This window comes from Coenobita brevimanus, unplaced genomic scaffold, assembly GCF_032717465.1.
Source record: "Coenobita brevimanus isolate Jiangsu-jjx unplaced genomic scaffold, ASM3271746v2 jjx.HiC_scaffold_3075, whole genome shotgun sequence".
Classification (NCBI taxonomy): domain Eukaryota; kingdom Metazoa; phylum Arthropoda; class Malacostraca; order Decapoda; family Coenobitidae; genus Coenobita; species Coenobita brevimanus.
The window spans coordinates 8,168-32,967 of record NW_027644065.1 but is presented as its reverse complement, the minus strand read 5'-3'; the positions used below and the strand labels follow the sequence as shown (position 1 = coordinate 32,967).

Here is a 24,800-nt window from a genome sequence, read left to right as displayed (position 1 = left end):
ATTTTAAAAAAGAAGGTCAAAAAATGACCAGCAAGGAGGCGACCCACAGGGCTAAAAATAGCTGGCACACGGCAGGTTAACCTAACCTATCGCTCTGGTACAGTCATGGACAAAGTCCTTCAACCGGCCGTAGATCCGCACTTACCATGAGGAATGATGGCTAAGTTATCTACTAGATGGCTCAGCTACTTGGACACAACTCGAGAACAGAATCGGACAACGCTGTGAATTCAAGAAAAATGTACCATCTTGTATATGACGCATTACCCGGAGGCAGCAAATAAAGACACGCATACGAAGAAAACTACTGTTTGTTGTGAGAATACCTTTGTGTAATTATAAGACGTGTGGAGAAAGATGATGCTTTACTTGTGATACTCCTCCATATAGTATATATTGACAGGAATCATGACTCTTCCATCAGTTTATCATGCAGCGGCTGGGGGAATGTAATGATGCATGATTAATAACAGTTTATTAAATATCTGAGTATGGATTATGCCATACAAATTACAGCTTTTTGTTTCATCGTCCTTTGAAAATGTTACATCAGTATCGTGTGGCACCGGATCATCAGGAAATGAACTACAAATACAATTATTTTTAATTCCCAGAGTGATCTTTCCATCAAAACTATTGTTTTCTACATACAAAAAGCACTGAACAAAGTTACCACAATGTACGAAACGGTGTTGCTCTTTTGTTTCGGTGATCAAACCCCTATTTTCGGTCGATGGAGAGGTTGCCAAGGTGAACTAAAACCACATGAAAGTTTTTTGATAAATAAAAGACAGTTAGGGAGATACTGGTTACACTCAAGGGATGATGTATTGCAGATAGTGACTGAGACATATGCCACAACTTTCAACATAACTATTGCTTGTCGCAGAATGTCTTCATAAAATACAACCCCGTTAGCCTGACGAAATGCCTATGCCACAGACTTCCCGATAGTTCTGCCATCTCCCTCCCCCCCTCCCCATATGTTTACCTCCTCACTCAAACCTCACTTACACTGACTCCAGTCTCCTCGTATAGAATGGTAGACATTCGACATAGTTACTTCGACAGCGATACGACTGATAATCAATAGCTGCATACAGTATGTTTGCTACTGTTTTTACAATATCATGTTTCGTTTTGTTTTCGTTTCGTTTTTAAAGGCTCCAACATGGTTGCATGTGTCGGCCTTGGTCACCTAATGGCGGCTCTGCACGCTGCACGATCCATTACAGCCTCCCTGTTCAGTCCCTTAACCCTAAGGTCACACTTAATGACCTCGTCCCATGTCTTTCTCGGTCTACCCCTCATAACCCCACCCCCAATATTAACACTTCTCACCTTCCTCACGCAATTATCATCCCCCATCCTCTCCACATGTCCAAACCATCTCAATCTACCTCTCCTCATCACAACACCAATAAACTCCAGTCCCATCCTACCTCTCAACTCTCCCATCGTAAACCCAGCCCCTCCAAGCCTTGGACGCAGGGACGCACTGCACATCCACCTAATCGTTGTCATTTCTGTACGTCTGAGCCGGCGAATATCTTCCTCCTTCACTGCCCAGGTCTCTCAACCATACAGCATTACACTCCTAACACATGCTGCATACAAAGACCCCTTAGCACGTAGGGAGAGTCCTCTCAATGTCAGGAGAGGCAAGAGCTCCCTGAACTTCTTCCAGACACTTCTCACCCTAGCCAAAGAGCTAGCTCCAGCCCCACCTCCAGCACACAACATGTCTCCCAAATAACAAAACTCTTCCACACACTCTTGAGATTCACCAGCAAGTTCAATCCTTTCACGTCTGACAATCTCCAGCCGCTCACCCCGGCACGCCGTACACATAAAATCAGCATTATCTCACAGTCTACCTCTGATACCACATCTCTTATGCACCCATTTATCACACACACCACACAAGATGGAAATACTTCCCACGCCCTTATGGCAAACTGCACATGGCCACTTTCCCTCGTCTTTGACAGTACCGCCACCAACCCTAGATATCATCACTTTTGTTTTATCTGCATTTACCCTTAAACCTTTGTGCCCCATACCATCTCTCCGCTTCCTAAACCTTTCCCCGCCTCCCTTTCGTTCTCTGCAATCAACACCAAATCATCAGCATACAACAACTCCCACGGAAGTCCGTTTCTAAAGTCACGTGAAAGGGCTTCAAGTACCATGATAAACAACATGGGACTCAAGACTGACCCCTGATGCACACCAACATTCACGGAAAACTCATCACTCAAATCTCCATTCACTCTTACCTGGGTGTGAGCACCCACATACATAGCCATAACCACCCTAACCAGCCACTCCTCCAAGCCATGCTTTCTCATTGCCCACTTCACCACCTCTCTAGGGACTCTGTCAAAGGCCTTTTCCAAATCAACAAAAACAAAATAAATATCCCATCTCCTACCAATACATTTTTCCTGAAGCTGACGAACAATGAATATAGTGGTCCCCCTACCTGGCATAAACCCAAACTGCATCTCATCAATACTCACTCTTTCTCTAATCATACCTTCTAAAACTCTCTCCATTACCTTCATTATCTGATCTAAAAGCTTTATACCTCTATAATTTCCTCTTTCCAGGGCATCACCCTTCCCTTTATACACATTTACAATTACACTCTTCAGCCAATCATCTGGGACAACACACTCATAAATAATCCTATTAATCAGGTCAGTGACTAAACTCACCCCTATATCGCCTGAGGCCTTCAACATTTCGGCAGTCAACCCAGACACACGTGCTCCCTTCCCCACCCTCATCCTGCCTATTGCCTCACTCACAATAGCAGTATCAATCAAAGGCCAAGGGCCAGACACAGGATCTGTTGGCTCCAAACCTTCCCTGTCCCAGTCAAACTCCTCATTCCAACAACCGGTTATAATGCTCTCTCCATGCATCTTTAATATCTTCACTGTTCACCACTACCCTTCCTTCATCATTCTTCACACACTGCTCATCTATAAAATCCCGATTATCCCTCTTCACTTGACCTGCCACCCTAAATATCATATTTTTCCTTTCCCCATGATTTAGGTTATCAAGTAATAGTCTCTGTGACTCAGACTTTGCCCTGTATACCTCTCTTCTAGCCCTACGCTTGGCAGGCAAATATTCCTCTTTGCTACCACTCTTCTTCCATTCTCAGGAAAAGCCTTCTTTTCTCCTTAACTGCAGCTTCTACACCCTCATCCCACTACCAAGTTACTTTATGTCTTGGTGGTCCTCTTGTCCAACCGCATGTTACATCAGTAACTCTCAAGAAATTGTTCTTGAGGGCTCTGTACTGTTCATTAACGCCTCTGTCTACAGCTCCCTGTTCAGCCACCACTCTCCTCAACTCGCTATAGAAGGCATCCCTTACTACTTGGTTTTTCAGCTTACATATTTTCCTCCTAGGTACATAAGTCCTCTTTTTCATCACTTGTTCTCTAAGCACCATATCACAAATCAACAGTTTGTGCTGCTGCACACACTCCTCACTTCCTATAACTTTAACATCCCTCACTAACCTCCTATCAGCCCTCCTAACCGGAAAATAATCTATCTGACTGCTATTTCCCCCAGACTCATACGTAATTAACCTACTGTCTCTTTTCCTAAAATATGTGTTGCACACAATCATGTCCGTTGCCTCCCCAAACTCAAGTATCCTTTCCCCTTCTGCATTCCTTAGACCATACGCACATCCTCCATGCACTCCTTCATAACCTTGTGCTGCTTCACCTACATGACCATTTAAGTCCCCTCCCAAACTTACTATCTCATCATCCCGCATACCACCCACTACACGTATTAAATCATCCCAAAATCTATCTTTCTCTGCTACATCCAATCCTGATGGTGACACATACTGAAATGTAGACTGCTAATCGCTTTAGCCAAATATGAATGACAGTTATTATTTTTATAAGGGTCTTATCACTGTTGTGCATGTTAATGGAAAAGTTCACAGTTAAATCCTATAATTAAATTTTATAGTAAGAAGTCTGTGAAACAAAATAACTGGGATGTGCATACATAAGGAGTAGTCATATCTACTTTTTATGTGTTAACACTAGAAATACTTTTAAGTAAAGCACGTTAATTGTCAAGTATGATGTGGTCTGTATAAAAAGAGCATAATATTTTCCTTCCCTATGAAATCCGTAAGGTTTGTGTAAAGTCTTATGTCTGTCCATAGACGATTGAATCCATTTTATCAGTGATATCTGAATCTCAGGTATGGCAACACCACGAGCTGATTCCCTCGACGTTATCTCTACCCGGGGATGTATAATAGGTATGTGGCAGGCCGGGACACCACTGCCAACAATAGCTCAAGAACTTGGAGTCCCCAGGCAGACCTTATGGAGTTGGTTCAAACGATGGCGTGAGGAAGACGTACTGACGACGGAGAAGTCATCAGGATGACCAAAGGATCTTGCAGACCGCACGGGAGAGACCCATGATGTTATCCGGGCAAATACCTAGAGAACTGCAGCTGCCCTGTCACCACCGCACCACACGTCGATGCCTACATCACGGAGAATTTCATTGTTATGTCTCAGCCTTTAAGGAAACCTTGACTACCGCTTACACAGAGGCAAGACTGGGATTTGCATTACAATACCTGCCCATGGACGTAGAATTCTGGAAAACCACTATATTCAGTGATGAAAAGGTATTCACCTCTGTAGAGTCTGATGCAACACAGTGCTGGCGACCTACAAGATACCGTCCTGAGAGCATCAATGAGATAAGGAGATGCGGACGGAATGCGGTGTCATTTTGGAAGTGGATGTGGGGATATGGACCGGATGAACTAGTGAAAAAAGGACGTTTTAACAGCTAACAGTACATTCAAATGCTAGAGGAAGTGTTGATTCCAACTGTAAGAGCAACGGCTATCCTTCACCCAGTGCTCATAAGGTTTGTTTACGATAACTCCTTTGTTCCCTGTAGCAAGTCGGTGCGGGATTGGTTGAGTGCACACCCCGAGTTAGATGTAATTGCCTGACCTACAAAGGGGTGTGACATCAACTCAATAGAAAATATGTAGGCTATTATGTGCAGAAACTGGGACGTAGGAGACGAAAGGAATGTGGCTGCTATAGAAATGAGAGCTCGCAATGTGTGGGACAGTGTGCTGCGGCGTCCAAATATCTGCTCCAATCTCGTCGAGTTTATTCCTACCATGCTACGTGAAGTTGTGGATGTGTGTGGTGGGTGGACATCACAGTAATGATGTATTTTGGAGGTTGCATTGTAATTATTGTATGTAAGCAAGGTGTAATAATTCGAAATATATTCTTTTCTTTTTTTTGTGTGGAGGGTTCATTTACAAGCTCATACACTGGGTGCAGAATACATTCCTATTTATCATATTATGAATAATTAATATAGTATCATCTGGCAACGAGTAATTTCTTCAATGTTTATTATGAATTAATAAAACCCTCATGCATGGCATACTTATTTAGTATACCTGTGATATAAACGTCCAGATATTTTTCCTAATGCAAGACGTTGCCTTTACTTAATGATTAGCAATATTATAGTTTCCTCTTATAAAATAAAAGACTACATTCATTTGAAAGCGAGTCTTTCTATTGATAACACTCCTAATTTTTTCTATAGTCCATACCTACTATAAACAATTATTCTGTATAACACTGATCTAACTACCAGTGAGGAATGGATATCCTAGATTAACTATTATTCACCATTTAAGCAGAGTAGTATAATCGGTCAGAATGTTGCGAAAATGCTGAGATTATCGACCATGAAGGGGAAAAACATAACACTGGCAAATGATCTCCGTGCCGAATACATGCGAAACATCAGACACTGGTTTGGTCCTAGGGAACCTCAGCTTCAGGAGGAAGAGTAGAGCCAGAGTGCATACGAACAACATCTTTACTCACCAAACGTTTCGACATCCCAGTATGTCATCATCTGTGCTCTAACACCAAAAATGATATAAAAATATTAAAATGGGCTAAGTGAACTACAGGAACAACAGAATTGGGTTTACACAATGTTGAAAGGGTCTGCAGACACTGCATTGTTTAACCAGGGTGTAAGTGACAATGTATAATGATTTAAGAATTCGTAGGTCTATGGTGTTACAGCTGTCTAATATTTTTAACATGATCTTTATTAATTAAAATACCACAAATCTCCGTGTGATTCTTCAAGGCTGAATGGGCAGGGTTGCGAAGTCTACACCCGTCCTGCTTGACTGACCTATGTGCTCATCCACTCGAACCTTGAGGGCACGTGTTGTGCTGCCACCACACCCCGCTTGTCAACTAGGGCATATTATCTCATGTTGACCACACACACACACACACACACACACACACACACACACACACACACACACACACACACCACACGCACACACGCACTCACACACCACACGCACACGAGCACACACACAGATACCACGCGCACACACACACACACACACACACACACACACACACACACGGACGCTCGCACACACACACATACATGCATGCACACTCACATGCACACACATACTCATGCACACAGTTATAACTCTCCTTACCTTGGATATCGAAAATAGTGTGACTGGAATACATGCGTGTACTAATAAATCACTGAAGATTATTCAACTTATATTTTTACATAGATCGTTACATTACCTTGGTATAACAAATTTTGAAGAAGTGATCGTCACACCTAAACAGAAACATAGAAATAAACATAGTACAGTCCAAATAAGTTTTTCTATTTTTTTACTCTAATGTTCCCAATAACAGTATTGTGTATATAGTAATTTACATGATATTATGTCATAAACCATACCCTTACCTAACATTCGTATGGTTCATTTCCCACTCTTGCTTATAGCCACGCAAGTACAGGCTAATTGTATTAAGCCAACCTTTAATAACTTTTTCATTATTATTTTTTTATTCATAAATATATAAGTGTGATGCACGGTGCACTTCCGTTTGTTGTCCTGCATCTTCCTTAAACTATAGTGTCCGATTCTGTTCCCGAGTATTCTCTGTGTGGCAGAGCCATCTAGTGGTTAACTTGACCAATATACCTCTCGGTAGGTGTGGTTCTGGCGCTGGTTTCAGGAGTTTGTCCATGACGGTACATCCTGTGGACCCCCCAAAGAAACATCGACTGTGGCACTTTGGAACTGTGGATTGGGAGGACCTCAGGCAGTACTTCTTTGATTTTCCCTGAAATGATCATTGCTTCCATGGCCGGGAGCCATCTGAGTGTGCCTTGTGCATTACAGAGGTTATTCTCTTGGACATGGAAGCGTACATTCCCTTCTCACATCCTTTGACGAATGCAAGAAAGCCTTGGTTTAATCACGCTTGTTCTAATGCTGTCCAGAACAAGGAGAGGGCCTATTAAAGGTACCAGAGCCAACCCACCACAGAATCACATCTTTTTTTATGTTTCTACCCGGAATTGTGCTAAGTCTGTTCTTCGCTCTGCTAAAAGTAATTTCATCTGTACTAAATGCTCTCAACTCTCCAACTCGAATTCTTCCCACTCCTTCTGGCACCTTGCCAAAAATCTTTCTAACAACTTTACCTCATCATCCTTCCTTCCTCTTTTCTACTCTGATGGTTCTGTACCTATTTCTTCTACCGATAGAGTAGATCTTTTTGCTTAGACTTTCTCCTCCAATTCCACCTTAGAGATTCTGGTGCTGTTCCTCCATGACTTCCCCCCCTCCCCTCAGACTTCCTCATGGCTGACATTCAAATTTCTTCAGCAGATGTATTTTCTGCCATCACTGGCCTCAATACTAACTTGGCATATGGGTCTGATGGAGTCCCTCCTATTGTCCTCAAGAACTGCACTTCTGTGCTTACACTCTGCCTAGGTAAACTCTTTTGCCTTTTTCTATCATCTAGTACCTTTCCTTCTTGCTGGAAGTTTGCTCTCATTCAGCCAGGCCCAAAGAAGAGCGACCATTCACAACTTTCTAACTATCGTCCAATTGCTTTAACCCGCCGACTCCAGTTGACGTTTATATATGTCCACACGTTTTGTCACTGTGACTCCCGTTGATGTATATAAATGCGCAGCAATTGTAAGGTCCTAATTTGCACAATTTTCATATTTCGCACGTGATTTTTGGTACGTATACACGGAACACCTTCCTCTACAAGATGCCAGGCAGGGTCAATGCCTTACCCCACATGACCTCCTCCCCTCCCCCACACGCCTTTGTCTCAGCAATTCACCTGTTACCAGTGACCTGGCCAATAAAGACATGTCATGCCACGGTACGAAATTCAAGGCCAGAGTGATTCCCCAATCGATGACAATGTGGAGGACAAAGTTACGTAGCATTAGAGGAAGAAACAGTCAGAAATGATGATCAGGTAATGTCGCCAAAAAAGGTCAGGTATGTTGATGTGTTTGGTGAGTGAAACAATGCTTATATTGCTTATATTACTGTGTGAAAACCAATATACTCTCTTACTATATATAAATTCGTACCAAATAAATAAATGAATACCGTTCATGAATGGTGTGGAATAGTTACCCTTCAACAGAACTCATTTTCTTTGGAGCCAGACTGATAAAAGACACAGTAAGGTAAGGGGTACTACTACCTGTATTCAGTATCTTAAACCTCAGGTGAGCGATTTCTCTATGCATTATCGATGTTTCTCACCAAAAGCGGAGGTTTGAGCCAAATAATTTTTTTTCTAAAATTGGCCGGGATTGGGGGGGGGGGGGATCAGTAGTGGAAAATCTGCTGGGACAGGGCAGGTTAACATCCTGTGTCTCAAAAGTTTTCAAGTCAAGTCTTAACAGAAATTTTTCAAGCATCTTTCATATCACAACCATCTTTCTGATAGTCAGTATGGGTTCCATCAGGGACGCTCTGCTGGTGATCTCACCTACCTTTCAGACTCCTCGGCCCATACTAGCAAAACACTAAGACTGCGTCATAAGGTGAATGTCTGTCCTAAATTTACAGGAGCGAGTCATAACTCATAATGTTTGACCTAACCTGAGTCATAACTAAGGACACCTCCAGAGTTGGTATAGCCCTTAGGAAGTGGCTGAGGACAAAATAATAACTTTAAACAAGACCCTCGCACCACAACAACAAATATACAAATGATACAGACAGGAACATTGAAAGTGGAAGCTATCTAAATTTGTATGCTGATGATCCTAAATTCCAAATGCGAATTACAGACACAGACTCTTGCAGAGAGCTATATGAAGAATTAAATATGGCTCTTGAATGAAGCAATTGATGGCAAATGGAATTCAGTGTGGACAAATGCCATGTAATTAAGTTTGGTAAAGGTGAAAAGAATTGGGATTATAAGCTAGGAAGTTCAACCCTACACATATCGGAAAAGGAGAAGGACCCACATTAAGAGTGATTATCAATAACGGACTATCTCTGGCTGACCACTTAAATGAAAAGATACGAAACATACACACACTGCTTGCTAATATGAGAATAACATTAACATATATAAATGAAGACATGCTAAGAAAGATAATAACATAATTCATCATACCAACCTGGAATATGCATCGGTGGTCTGGAATCCTCATCTAAAAAAAAAAAAAAATAGATAAGATCGAAAAAGCACAAAGGGCTGCTTCAAGATGAGTACCAAGCTTAAAGGATCTAAGCTACGAAAAAAAACTAGAAAAAATTGAGCCTACCAACAATACAAGAAAGAAGGAAAAGAGGAGACTTGGTTACGCTGTATAAATGCATCTCACGGAAAGAGAAAACAGACATCAATGGGTCTATAACCTATGAGGCGGCATCAGCAAGAGTACACCGCAAAAAATGCATAAAAAGAGAGGTAACAAAGACGTAAGGGAATTCAAATTCCCAAATAGGGAATAGGCAGTTGATCAGTGGAATGAACGACCGAATGAGATAGTGCGTGCGAATTAATTAATTTAAGGATGTGTATGAAAGAAATGGTTTAATATGCGGAACAGTGCAAGCTTGACTCATTCCTATAATGATACAATTAGGTAAGAACACACACACACACACACACACGGAGAGAGAGAGAGAGAGAGAGAGAGAGAGAGAGAGACAGACAGACAGACAGACAGAGACAGAGACAGAGAGAGACAGAGACAGAGACAGAGACAGAGAAAAATGTGATAAAATAAGGAAGAAATAACAGGCCATTACGAGCTTGACTCAGTCCTGTTAAAAAAAATAACACCCGCTCTATCGTCGAAAGCATGGGTGTAATGAACCCTTCGTTAGCCCTGTGGGGTATTCAAACGTGGTTAGTCCTGTGGGGTGTTAAAACACCCTAATACAAAAATACATGTAGTGTTACTACATGTAAAAAATATTCATACTGCCGCTTCAGCATATCTCTGCAATCACTAATGAAAAGATTGAATGCCTTGTAGGTGGTGTTTGATAATTTATAATAATAAAATACAATAAATTATAATATCAGTTAAAAAATAAGCAATGGACTCATTTCTCATTTGTCAGGTAAACACGAACAGGATAATACATTGTGATTTTTAAAATCAGTATAATGATAAACAATATGCAAAAGAGGGATAAAAAAAAAATCTATATCACAATGTAATTTAAATGGTTAGTTTGATGGGGTGACTGGACACCCCAGGGAGGGGGGAAGTGCCCCTCTCTCTTACTACAGCAGAGGCAGGACTAAACCAATCCACGCGCTCCCTCCCCTCACTGAATAAGGAGAGTAGTGGAACGGAGAGAAATATTCGAATTATCGGCTAGGAAGTATGAGCTTCTAAAAAATTTTGGGGTGCCAAAATATCCCACCTGACTAACGAAGGGTTAATGTAATTCAGTGAGTAAAATTATGTGTAACGGGTAAGGTTTGTTTTGCCCTAAGCTTAATACAACAATCAGCCAATAGCAAGAATGAAATAGCAGTTTGTTTCATGAATTAACTGTTTGGAGAGAGTTTCTATGTTAGCCAGTATGTCTTTATATGATTTATGTCATCCTGTCCGGGGAAGTCGTATTTTCACTTGAACTGAATAAAATCACCTGGCAATAACAATATTGCAATACCGATTAATGTAAACTGATAATCCCCGTTAATATGAGCTGATACTTCGGAAACTGTCTGCCTCAACTTTCGTTGTGTGTTTTAGCTGCTTCTCTCTGTTTCATGTCTTCATCTGTAGAAAAAGTTAATTCACACTTAAGCTGAATAAAACCGCCTATTATTTGCAGGAGTGAAATGCAATTAATTTGAAATAATGACTGAGAGACTGTTTCTCTTTCCTCTCTTCCGTCTGCCTAATTGCCTATCATGTTTACCTCTACAAGAGGGTCTGTTATCATTTATTCTGAATAATGTAATTTGGTGAAATCAAGAATATAATATAATGAGTCAGCGTGAATCGATAATCCAGAATCACTGTCATTCCGTCTGTCTGCCTGATTAAAGAGGCGATTTCATTCCAAAGATGTATGTAATCGTTCGTCTTTAGCAAAAGTAAAATAAAAAAAGTGTTAACCTCAAATATCGTGTCTGTCTTTCCTTTTCCTTGCGGGAATAGTTTGTATTCAACCTGGCTTGCTAAATGTGTTTATTAATATTAAGAATAAAGTAACAACACTGACGAAGATCTCTAAAGAATATACCTGTCTTTCCGTCAGTTTGTCTCTGAAGATTACTTTATTTAACAAGATTCCAAGCATGAATGTAAAAAATATTACAATATTTTACATTTGAAGCAATACAAGTATAACGCTCATTTCATTTTCAATCAAACCCTTTTATGTCACTGTACAGCCAGAAACTTTTCGAACGTATTTACATTGTATAGACGCTACAACACATTCTGAGCATCGTCAGCTGCTTAACACCGCGAAGTAAAGGACTCAGCTGCCCTTCCATCAAGCGGGGAGGTAGTACTTTTTTTTTTTTTTTTTAATGCTAGGAAGAAGGAATCAAAGGCCAGGAGCCCGCAAACCGTTCCTTCCAAGAAAAAACAAAAACAAAAACAATACAAAAGAGCCAAATTCAACAGAGGTTCATTTCGAGATGCCTGGACACACTGCGTTTGAGAGACTGGAAATCATAGGAAGTAGGAAATACAGAGAAAGGGAGACAGTTCCAGAGTTGACACGTTGCATAAAAAAGGAAGGACTGGGAATAACGGCTAACTCTTGCATTAGAGAGTTGGGGAGAAAAGGGATGAGACTTTGTTGCTAGACGGGTGCTACGCGCCTGTCGTAGAGGTGGAGGAATGCAAACAGAAAGTTCAGACTGGCAGTGACCACTGAAGTAGCGATAGAAAAGAAATAAAGATGCAACAATGAGGAGAAGAGACAGAGATTGAAGAGTCCCAGTAAGAGGAGGAGAGTTAATGAGACGAAAAGCCTTTGACTCCACCCTATTGAGAAGAGCTGTATATGGGGAGCCTCCCCACGCATGAGACCTGTACTCTACAAAGGGGCGGACAAAACCCATGTATAAAGTCAACAACTGTGCAGGGGTAAAGAAGGTACGGAGTCGGCTTAGCACTCCTAATCTCATGGAAGCAGATTTTACAAGATATGTAATATGATCTTTCCAAGATAAGTCCCAGGTGAATGAAACCTCAGGTTTGTTCAAGGATGGTGCAGGACTGAGCTGGTTGTTATTAAACATTAGAGGGTATTCCAGAGGAAGATTTTGTCAGGTTGATAGATCTAAGAACTGAGTCTTAGATGCAGTAAAAAAAAAAAAAAAAGATTATTTTTACGCCAACCAGAGATACGAGCCAAGTCAGACATTAGGTGTGCCATAGCCTCATCCCTTCTTTGATGAAGTAACTGCTGAGATGGACGTTGCAGGAACCGAATGGAAAGCCAAAGGGTGGAATCATCAGCGTACGAGTGGACAGGGTTAGATGTACAGCTTAGAAGATCATTGATGAATAAAAGGAGGAGAGTTGGTGATAGGATAGAGCCCTGAGGAGCACCACTGTTCATAGATCTATGAGAAGAATGATGGCCGTCTACAACAGCAGGTATAGAACGACCAGAATTGGAACTATTGATGAAGGCACAGACAGAAGGATAGAAACCGTAAGAGAGCAGTTTGAAAATTAAAGAATCGATCGAGAGCTTTGAGTTGTCAAGTGCAATGACAAAGCTTTTGCCAAAGTCCCGAAAGGAGGATGACCAGGAGTCTGAAAGGTAGGTGAGAAGATTGTCAGTGGAGCATCCCTGACGGAACCCATACTGACGATCAGAAAGAAGCTTGTGATAAGAAACATGCTTTATAATTCTTCTGTTAAGAATTGACTCGAATTCTTTTAAGACGCAGGATGTTAGAGCAATTGGACGATAGACAGAGGGTTGGAAATGGTCACCCTTCTTTGGGACTGGCTGAATAAGAGCAAACTTCCAGCAAGAAGGAAAGGTACAAGTTGATAGACAAAGGCAAAAGAGTTTATTTAGGCATGGTGGAAGCACAGAAGCACAGTTCTTGAGGACAACAGGAGAGACTCCATCAGGCCCATATGCCTTGTTAGTGATGAAGCCAGTGATGGCAGAAAATACATCAGCTGAAGAAATTTTAATGTCATCCATGAGGAAGTCAGAGGGGAGAAGTGATGGAGGAACTGCACTGGAATCATCTAAGGTGGAATTGGAGGAGAAAGTCTAAGCAAAGAGATCTGCTTTTTCAGTAGAAGAAATAGCTACAGAGCCATCAGAGTAGAAAAGAGGAGGGAAGGATGATGAGGTAAAGTTTTTAGAAAGGTTTTTGACAGGGTTCCAGAAGGAGCAGGAAGAGTTGGAGAGTTGAAAGCACTGAGTATGGATGAAATTATTTGTAGCAGAGCGAAGAACAGACTTAACACGATTCCGAACAGAAACATAAAAAAGATATGATTCAGACGTGGGTTAGCTCTGGTACCTTTCATGGGCCCTCTCCTTGTAGTGGACTGCATTAGAACAAGCGTGATTTAACCAAGGCTTTGTTTCATTAGTCAAAGGATATGAGAAGGGAATGTATATGCTTGAGAGAATAACCTCCGTAATGTGCAAGGCACACTCAGATGGCTCCCGGCCATGGAAGCAATAATCATTCCAGGGAAAACCAAAGAAGTATTGCCTGAGGGCCTCCCAATCAGCAGCTACAAAGTGTCACAATCGACGTTTCTTTGGAGGGTCCACAGGCCGTACCGGAGCGATCGGACAGGTTAAAGTAATAAGGTTGTGATCGGAGGAGTCCAATGGAGAGGAAAGATTAGTTGTATGGAAGAGGTCAAGTATGTTGGAGCGCTGTCCAAGGTGGTCAGGAAGACAGGTAGGGTGCTGTAGAAGCTGCTCTAGGTCATTAAGAATAGAAAAGGTGTAGGCTTGTTCAGCAAGTGGATCAGTGAAAGCAAGTGGTGGTGAATACTGAAATCTCCTAGAATGGAGATTTTAGAGAAAGGAGAAAAGAATAGAATGTGTTACATCGTAGAAGTAAGATAGTCGAAGAATTTTTCATAGTCAGTAGAATTAGGGGACAAGTAAACAGCACAGGTATATTAAGTCAGAGTGACAGGATAGCCGAAGCTAGAGAGTAGACAATTCAGAAGAATCAAGTTCAGGAACATGAGAGGAAGATAAGTCGTTGCATACATATACAGAACAGCCACTTTCGGCTTTGAAATGAGTATAGAGAAAGTAGGAGGATACAGAGAAGGGTTTGCCATCAGTTGCCTCAGACAGCTGAGTCTCAGTTAGGATGAGATGGTGAGGTTTGGAGGAGGAGAGGTGGTGATTAATAGAGCGAAAGTTCGAGGAAAGGCCGCGAATGTTGCAGAAATGAAGAGGTGAGTCAGACAGTGGTTCCAGGCAGCTCGTTGAGTCATTACCGGGAGAGGGGAGGATGGTGGGGGCATTTATGTCCCCCTCTCCCGGGAACTCCGAGGCTTGATTATTAGTTGCCATTTTTCTTTTCTAATTTTGAAAAGGAAGTGTAGTGAGTACTGTGCATTTAGTTTGGTGTTGACATGCATGTAGTTTGGGAGAGATGGATGGATGGAGGGAGGGAGGGAGGGAGCATCTATATAACGTAAGTATTCTGACTGCACAGTAACATAGTCAGTGTGATGCAAAACGGAATGAGCGTTGTACTCGTATGAGCTCCAAATGTAAAATGCTGTAATATTTTTCTTAACATGCAAGCTTGCTTGGAATTCTGTCTGACAGGGAATCACGTCGCTGAATAGAAGACATCCTCAGAGAAACAGAAAAACTGACGGAAAAATACATACGAAAAAATTCTGACTGTACAGTAACATACTTTAATTAGTGCAGTGGTTCTTAACCTTTTTTGAGTCACGGATCCCTTCGAGAATCTGGTGAACGCTATGAACCCCTTCCCTACAGAAATGCACATAAACACAGCATTTTCCATGCAATTAATATACATTATTTTATTGAAAACTATCTCACACAGTGTATCACAAAGTATAAAACAGTCTTTACAAAGAATTATGTTTCTCACCCTTTTTCATGCAAAAACTAATGGCCACTGGAATAAATGAAATACATCCAGCTAGAGCAAATTAAACAAAACAAAACTTTAAGCCTGCTCAAAAGTTCATTTCAATGGGAGAGTTGTTGCTGTTTGGCTTGAATAAGATGAAATTGTGGAGTGGTCTTTGACAAGGCAACACGCATGTCATCGCTGATATCCAGTTGATTTCGACTTCTCATTTTGATAGAAACAAGCGCTGAAATCCCTGACTCACAAAGGTATGTAGTTGCAAATGGAATCAGAGCACCCATAGCTCGCTTTGCCAGACGAGGGTAGGCTTGTGTCAACGAACACCAGAATTCTTCCAGACTTCGAGTTTGTTTGTTTGTTTGTTTTTTTATGTTAATGATGCCAAACGGCATCACGCAATCTCGCTAAATTGTTCTCAATTATTCTGACCTTCACGCACCCCCTGTATCCCATCCATGGACCCCTTGGGTCCAAATGTAAAATGCTGTAATATTTTTCCTAACATTGCTTGGAATTCTGTGTGACAGAGAATCATGTCGTTGAACACAAGACATCCTCAGAGAAACAGAAAGACTAGCGGAAAGACATGGTATACCTTAGTCAGTGTTGTTATTATATTCACTCTTAGTAAGCCCGGTTGACTATAAACTATGCCTCAAGGAAAAAGAAAGACAAACACACGTCACTTGAGATTACGAATAATTGTTAATTTATTCTTGCCAAAGACAAACGATTACATGCTTCATCGGTAAGAAATCGCCTCCTAAATAAGACAGACAGACAACCAAACAGACAGACACAGATTCTGGATTATCGAGTCACGTTGGCTTACTATATTAGATTCTTAATTACCCCAGCTGACATTGTTCAGATTAAGTGATAACAGATTCTTCTTGTAGAGGAAGACATGAAAGGTAAATGGGCAGAAGGAAAACGAGAAAGACAGTCTCTCAGTCATTATTTCTCACTGATTGCTACTTCACTTCTTTTAAAAACAGACGATTTGATTCACCATAAGCGAGAATAAACTATTTCTGTAGATGAAGACGTGAAACACAGAGATGCAGAGAAGGAAAAAAAAAAAAGAACGAAAGTGAGGCAGACAGTTTCTGATTTATCAGTTCTTATTAACTGAAATTATCAGTTCACATTAATTGGTATTGCAATATTGTTGCTGCCAGATGATTTTATACCGCTGAAATGAGAATACAGCTCTCCTGGACGGGAAGACGCAAAGCTTATGAAGACATACGGACTAACAGATAAATACACTCCAAACAGTTCATTCATGATGCAAACTGCAATTTTATTCTTGCTGCTGGCTAATGGTTTGAATAAGCTTAGTGCAGAACACGCTTCACCCGTTACACAAATATTTTTTGCTTATTGAGTTACATTAATTACACGCACGCTCTCGAAGATTGAGCAGGTGTTTTTTCTTAAGAGGATTCAGTCAAGCTTGTAACGACCTGACTTCTTTCTTTATTTTATCACACAGTTCTGTGTGTGTGTGTGTGTGTGTGTGTGTGTGTGTGTGTGTGTGTGTGTGTGTGTGTGTGTGTTTCCTTCTTACCGAGAAGCAAAGCAGTAAGCAGCCTCTCCATCAAGAGATCAAGGAATGTGGCTGTAGTTGGGAATGGATGGAGGGAGGAGGCTTAAAGCTGTGGCCGAACACCAGACCATTCTTGGTTTCTTGGCCACAGCATCGTGAAGGCCTAGATACTTTCTTTGTATCACTGTCTCGTAGTATCCCCTACCCCTGCTCGTACCCTCAGCTCCTTCAGAGCTTGCTGTTGAAAGACTGGCAACTGGTAGAGAAGACTAACAATAACTTCAGTATCATTGGAGGTAACACATTTTTTTTAGCTGCCGAGCAGTGAGTGAATCCAAGACATGTACAGTATAGGTATACGAAGGTACTTCCACGTCTCCAATCATCGCTGGAAGAGGCTGACCTTCGTATACCTATAAACGTATTGGATTCACTTACTGTTGGGCAGCTCAAAAAATGTGATACAAATGCATCGATAATACTGTCAGATGATATCACTGCCCTCCAAGCGTCCTGTGTCAGAGCGACATTCAGTTCGGGTAAGATCTGATGCGAGGTGGTCAGAGAAAGAGAGAGAGAGAATTTGTCATTACGAATACCTAATTGATCACACTAGGGTCATTAAGACAGATCCCAACTATGGGCTTAAGATGATGGAGAGCAGATTCTGGAACGTCAACCTCCCTCAGTCAGAGGGGAGGGGGGGGGGGAGAAAGGAAGAGGATTTGACTGTTTTGAGAGCGAGAGAGTTAGGGGGTCCTAGGGAAGGAGTGGGGGAGAGGAAGATGGGAGAAAGCTTCCAATAATTAAAGAATTGCTAAGCCGGGAAGGGAGGATTATGCTTTATGAAGGCGATAGCAGCCAGTGAAGGTATCTGCATATGCCGTATTAAGTTTTGCAACAGATTTTGTCATTAAAGAGTTTATGGATATGAACTGTTTTTATATCAAATAATACACTGATTAAGACTGTGCTCCACCATCTGACAACGGAGGACAGGAATCATTTTAAAGGTTTGTGAGCATCCAGTGGCTCAGTCTATGATCACAACATTTACCACTGCAGTTGAAATTTATCTAGTAACGAAATGAGCTATGACATTAACTGAAAACATACATATCCTCTAAACATGTGATTCATAGCTAGTGTCAGTTTTAACGAGTGAATGGCAACCCGTTCATTCATCCTCCTAGACACAAAAACGTGAATACGTCACGGGTTGCAGGCGTATCAACTGCCAGATGCAAGCTGCAATCATATACTGTACCGTGTTCATAGGTAGCCAACAGTACACGAGAGACCCCGCAGAGCCTGGACTAATATATTTTACGTAACTTCTGTTCACCGTTAAATCTAACCAAACCATGGAATCACCACAATCCAACTGTTAACTTGGGGTTTGCCCATAGTAAACAAAAACTCAAGTAAAAACTCATGCTTTAGGTAACGTCTGCACATCGTTAAATCAAACTAAGCCTTGGCGTAACCACTTTTGCTAAAGGTCTGTCCCATTCACATGACGTCTTCACACCGATAAAATCAGTCAACCCTTGGTCCTTCCAGTATCAAACCATTATCTTGAAAATTGTCTCAAGTCCACAAAAACTTATCATGTAACGTCTGCATGCACCATGTGATCCTTAACTTAAGGTTGATGCTAGGTGTAAAAACTGCAATGATAACTGATTCTCTAACTGTACATCCCAGGTTCGATGATCACATACTCAGCCATGTCTCATAATCATATAACATTAGGGAAAGTATACGGTACCCACCACAGGTTATGTCCAGGGTGCAGAGAGTGATGTCTCGTGGTAATAAGGATATCATCACAATAAAGGTATTATCCTACTCTCCACATGTATTTTCATGTATAATGTGTGGCAGCAATGAAGATGTGATCACATTAAAGGTATTATTCTACCCACCATATGTTCTGTCTTATAAAAAGTGTGGTAGAAAGAAATTTGTGATGTTCTGTCATATATACTGTAAGAAACTGATGATCATAATAAAGGTATTATCCCACCCACCACATATGATGTCCTGTGTGCAGAGAGTGATGTGTGGGATTATGTTAAAGAGGCTGCCGTCCGCCTTGCCTCTCAGCTTCTCCACCATCTTGTCACTCTGCTGGTTGATTATGTCCATGAAATTCTCTAGGATCTTGAAGTGGAAGGCTGGCGTCAGCATCTTGTGCTGCGAATGCCACTTGCTGCCTTATAACACACATGCCACATTAGTCAAACATATTTATTGTCAGTATTATCAATTTACTACTTTCATCGTCATCGTCATCCTACTTCTTGGTAATAAACCAGGGTCCATAAATATGTTCACATATATTTGAAAGCAGCAGAATCATCAGATGAGTGCTCCACTTTCATTCACTTGACTTTTGCAGGTCTTCGATTTCTTTAAAAATATTCGTATGCACCTCACAAACTAAATAAAAAAATCAGAACATTGCAAATCACAATGCCTGTAGAATAAAACCATTTTCTCAACTTAGAAGAGGGATCCATTCCTTGCCATGTACTGTATATCTCCACATAAACTTTAACTGACAGCCTATGGCAATATTACACCACGAGTCATTAGCCCTTACGGAATTTTCATCGAAAATCTCTTATCTTTATACTGTCATATCTCAGCTTCTCAACAACTTAGAAAATTTAGTTAACTAACGTAATACTCACCAATCCTTCGTCTTGCCGTAGCAAATGTCGCCAGGTCTCGTATTCTCGTCTATTAAAGAAGTTATGGATACAGGTGGTTGATACCCTTTCGTACATTATGCACAGTATGGCAATACTGGAAGGGTTTATGTGGCAAAACATGACAGTAAGGTGTAATAAACAAAATAAAGCACTTTGGAAAATTCTTTGAAAGCTTCCTTAACCGGCGAGAATACAGGTCCATGTCTCTAGGTGGAGGCATTTTTGAGGACAGAGGTGAGAAAATAAGATTATTTTCGTTTCCCTGCTAGGTGGTGTTCAAGTGTGTGAAGTAGCTCTGCTCACAACTTGATTCTCCAGCACAACTATCCATTGGCAACCAACCAATGGCTAGCTACGCTGATTCGCCTGTGGGCAGCTTGTGATGGGTTGAAGTGGAGTGGCCAGGGCATAGAGGTGATGAATCAGACATGGCGAAGTCACAAAACATAGATCTAACCTCCACCATGTCTCAGAGGTGACTGGCTGCAATTTGCCGCTCTCAGACCCCAAGCCCATGAGTTGTCGGACATGATAAATAGTTTTGCAGGCCTCAAACCATAGCACGGATTCTGATGCGAGTATACAAGTCACCTGAAGTGCTCAGAACCCTCCTTCTGCACGTGCATGCACGTCATAAAGGACTTAACAGATAAGGCATAATAATTTTGATATGGAAACACAATGACACCGATTAACACATTCACTTTCCTATTTCTGTGTGGTCCCTGAATATGTGTTCAAAACCAAAGCTATGTTGCAAGTTTAAGGTGCGTGCTGTTAAATATGTCCAACTGCTCATACATGTACGGTATGTCATGTGATTACAATGGATCTGCGCTATCAATAGAAAACACTGCGTCTGAGATGGATCCAGCGTCAGTGCACAAATCAATCCATTTTTGCGCTGACGATGGATGAGTTTTAACTGTGCTGACAAGAATCGTTAAGGTTTTCAATAACTGACACATGACTTCCATTTATAAATCCATCTCAGATGCACTGCAAGACCAGACCTTATGTTCAGAACAGCAGTGCTGCCCTGAACTTATGTCGACCAAATGCTGTATGAAACAGGAATGTATGACTGCAATGTCATCAGTGCATGTAAAAATATGTGTTGTGTTTGGGTATATTTGTGTGTGTGTCACACACTAAAGTTGGATCTGCACTGATGATCACTCGTGCCGTGCCTTAGATTGATCCCATGTCAGCGCACAGTTTTTGTTAGTTTCTGCGTTGACTGAGGATGGGTTTTCATTGCCCTCACGAGGGGCTGGGAAGGTTCAACAATTAACATAATACTTTCAAAAATTATTTCTTCACAACATATCGCCAATGGATGGGTGATATATTGTCTGCTCAATCATAAAAAAAAATGTGTTTTTCAGTTTATAACTCAGTTATAGCCTCAGACCAGGACTGATCAAAAGGTGACGACTAAGGACCGAACAAAGGACACGATACAGATGGCGACTTGGAATGTAAGAGGTGCAAATGATGAAGTGAAAGAGAAAGAGCTTGTCCAGGTGCTTGAGGGTGTGAAAGTGGATGTACGTGGGCTAAAGGAAACTAAATGGAGATGTGAGAGTGTGAGAGAATGGGAGTATGGATGGGGTATATGTGCGGGAGTAGGTTAGAATGAGAGGGAAAAAGGAGTGTGTATTGTTCTAAGTAACAGATGAAAGGAGAATATAAGAGAGCATGGATCAGTTGGCTCAAGGATTGTGTGGGTAAGACTGAAAGCTGGACTACAAATGTGGGCGATTGTGTGCGTGTATGCACCAACGCAAGATCGTGCAAGCAGAGTGAGAGAAGAGTTCTGAAAAAATATGGAAGCATGCATGGAAAAGTTTGAGAGGAATGAGTGTTTTTTATTGGCGATATGAACGGTAAAGTAGGGAATGTGAAGGTGGATGGAGTAGTTGGTGAGTGGGGTGTGCCTGCTGAGATAGATGAGGATGGCAGTGCTTTAGTGGACGTTTGTGCCGGGAGGGAGTTGGTGATAGCCAATACCATCTTCAGGCACAAAATGATCCATAGGTATACATGGTGAGTGTTGAGAAGGGTGAGTGGTGAACTGAGTGAACGGAAGGCAATGATTGATTATGTGTGTGTAGATGAAAGGATGAGGTATGTAATGGATGCAAGAGCGTATAGAGGTTTGGGGGGAAGACATTCTGATCACCACGAGATGGTAGTTGGAATCAAGGTACAGCTAAAATAGAGAAACAGAAGAAGGGAAGGGGAGGAAGTAGTACATGCAAGGAGAGTGGAAAGGTTATGAGAGGATGAGAAACAGGCAGAATATAAGAGAGAAGTGGAGGAGCAATTGGGTAAATATGATTTGGAGCAGATGAGGGACGTGGAAAGTGTGTGCAATATAATCACAAAAGAAATGTGTGCGGCACGTGAGGTGGTGTGTGGGGAGAAGAGAAGACAAAAGGAGGTGCAAGGAACAACATGGTGGAATGAAGAGGTGAGACAGGCTGTGGCACAAAAGAAGGATGCATATAATGAATGGATGAGAAACAGGGGCGTGGAAGAAGTTCAAAGATGGAAGAGAGAGTTATATGTAAAGAGGAAGTGGGAGATGAAAAGATTAGTAAGAGAGTAAGAAGAAAGTGGATGAGGAATTTGGAAGGAATTTGAGTGTTTAGTTAAGGTAATGTAAGAAAATGTTCTGGAAAGAGGTAAAGAGAGTTAGACAAGGTGGCAATCAAGTTAGTCGGGGAGTGAAAGATAAAAATGGTAGATTACTAGTGGAGAAGGGAGAAAATTGAGCAGTTGGAGAGAACACTTTAAGGAATTGCTGAACATGGAGAATGGAAGTAATACGAGTATAAGTGGCTGGGGAATGGCTGGGAGAAGAAGGGATGTGAGAAGAGAGGAAGAAATCAGTAGGATGGAAGTTGTGGAAGCAATGACGAAAGTTAAATTGGGGAAAGCCCCAGGAATTGATGGAGTGTTTGGTGAAATGCCAAAACACTGGGGAGAGATAGTAGAAGAATGGATGTCAGATGTGCAGATCGGCCTGGGAGGAAGGTAGAGTCCCGGAGGATTGGAAGTCAGGTATAATTATTCCCTTATACAAAGGAAAAAGAAGTGTGTGGTAATCATAGGGGCATTAGTCTTCTTAGTGTAATAGGAAAAGTATATGGAAGGATACTTATTGACAGAGTTAGGAAAATAACAGAGGAATTAGTTGGAGAAGAACAGGGAGGTTTTAGGAAGGGAAGAGTTGTGTAGAACAGATATTCATCCTTAGATTTTTGGTGGAGAAGTTTCTAGAGAAGGGAAGGAAGTTGTATGCGATCTTCATGGATTTGGAGAGAGTGTACGACAGGGTGGATAGACAAGGATTGTGGAAAGTATTAAGAATATATGTAGTAGATGGGGAGTTGTTGAAGGCCGTGAAGAGTATGTATGAGGGTGGTAAGGCTGCAGAACGTGTGGATAGTGAACTGAGTGAATTTTTCTACTTGAAGGTTGGATTGAAACAGGGATGTGTCATATCTCCATGGTTGTTCAATCTGTATATGGATGGGGTTATAAATTGAACTGAGTGAATTTTTCTACTTGAAGGTTGGATCATGTAAAGTTTTTAATGTCAGCCAGTGTGAGTAGAGTTTTGTATCTGTGATAATCTGAGCATTATCCGGTTTTCTCATTTTATCAGGGCTGACCTAGATAAATTTGTTCTTGCTAAATTCGTGTTAATAGAGGCCATTGCAGTTAACCATATATGTAACCTGTTTTGCCATTACATTATCCTTATGAGTCCTGAATGTTTAGTTGTTAATTTGAGCGTTAAACTTTAACTTGTAATTTTACCTAAGTCTTTGGTTTTGAACCTGGAACTTTGCGGGACTGTAGTGATTTTAGTGTTCTCATTTGAAGTGTTCATTATCTCTCTCTGTTCTGTAACAATATATATATATATATATATATATATATATATATATATATATATATATATATATATATATATATATATATATATATAATTCAATTATACTTATCATTATATATCCAAGTGCATCCCCCGAATCAAACAAAAACATAGGCATGCTAGAATTAATATTTTCACCTACTCTTGCGAAACTTACTTAAGATTCACGACTGAAATTATGATTATTTGTAGGCTACTGATACAGTATTGTCTTAATAAGCATCTGCAGTGCAGTCCCAGGAAACATATTTATCAATAAACTTAACAGGGGTTGCCATTGGTCAATCTTTCCTCCCCCCAAGCCTAGGAAACAACTCCGCTACTACCTCATTCCCCACTCGAAACAGTTGTTCAACGCACCACCGCTTTAAACTCGTAAGCAGATTATATATATGGAAAGCCTGCATTAGTCTAATGTTCATAACGTCAGCGTTAGCACACCCGTATGTATAAATATCATTTATCTATCCATATCATGTTTCATGTATATATGACTGATTACATGTAGCACAATATGCTTAGGAGGTCAAAACAATTTAACGCATTAACCCATTATAATTTTATTAAATAATTGTATAATGTTTTCCAGCGGAAATCGCAAGGATTTATTGCCACCTGGCATACTATTTTTTTTTCCTGCACACTTTTCTAAATACACTATACTATAGTTAATAAACAACAAACCTAACTGGTCAGTGTTACCACAATATAACCCTGTTATCTATCTATCTGTCTATTGCCAGACGCCTCAATCCCGTTCGGGGTGCCCACAAACAAATCGCCTCCACGTCGCCCTGTCCCCCACCATTTCACTGCCCTGCTCCCAACTCATATCCCCCTCTCTCATATACCTCTCCACCCCATCCCTCCATCTCAAACTCGGCCCTGTTATCAAAAGTAATAATATTTACATTGCTGATGCCCACGGCACCACCTCACACTCATTCCCCCACATCCGACACCCCATCCAGCACACCCACACCACCTGATCACACCATCCGCCACACCCATACCACCTCACATCCCATCCCCCACACCACTACCACTTCAAACCCCATTCC

The 24,800-nt window shown here is 41.2% G+C and overlaps 1 protein-coding gene across 1 annotated transcript; it reads left to right on the top strand.

Moving 5' to 3' along the window:
- Positions 1–4,480: 4,480 nt before the first annotated feature.
- On the top strand, positions 4,481–4,864 carry LOC145390162 (uncharacterized). Its single transcript, XM_080265189.1, has one exon. The coding sequence runs from the start codon at positions 4,481–4,483 to the stop codon at positions 4,862–4,864; it is 384 nt and encodes a 127-aa protein (XP_080121315.1).
- The last annotated feature ends 19,936 nt before the right edge of the window (positions 4,865–24,800 follow it).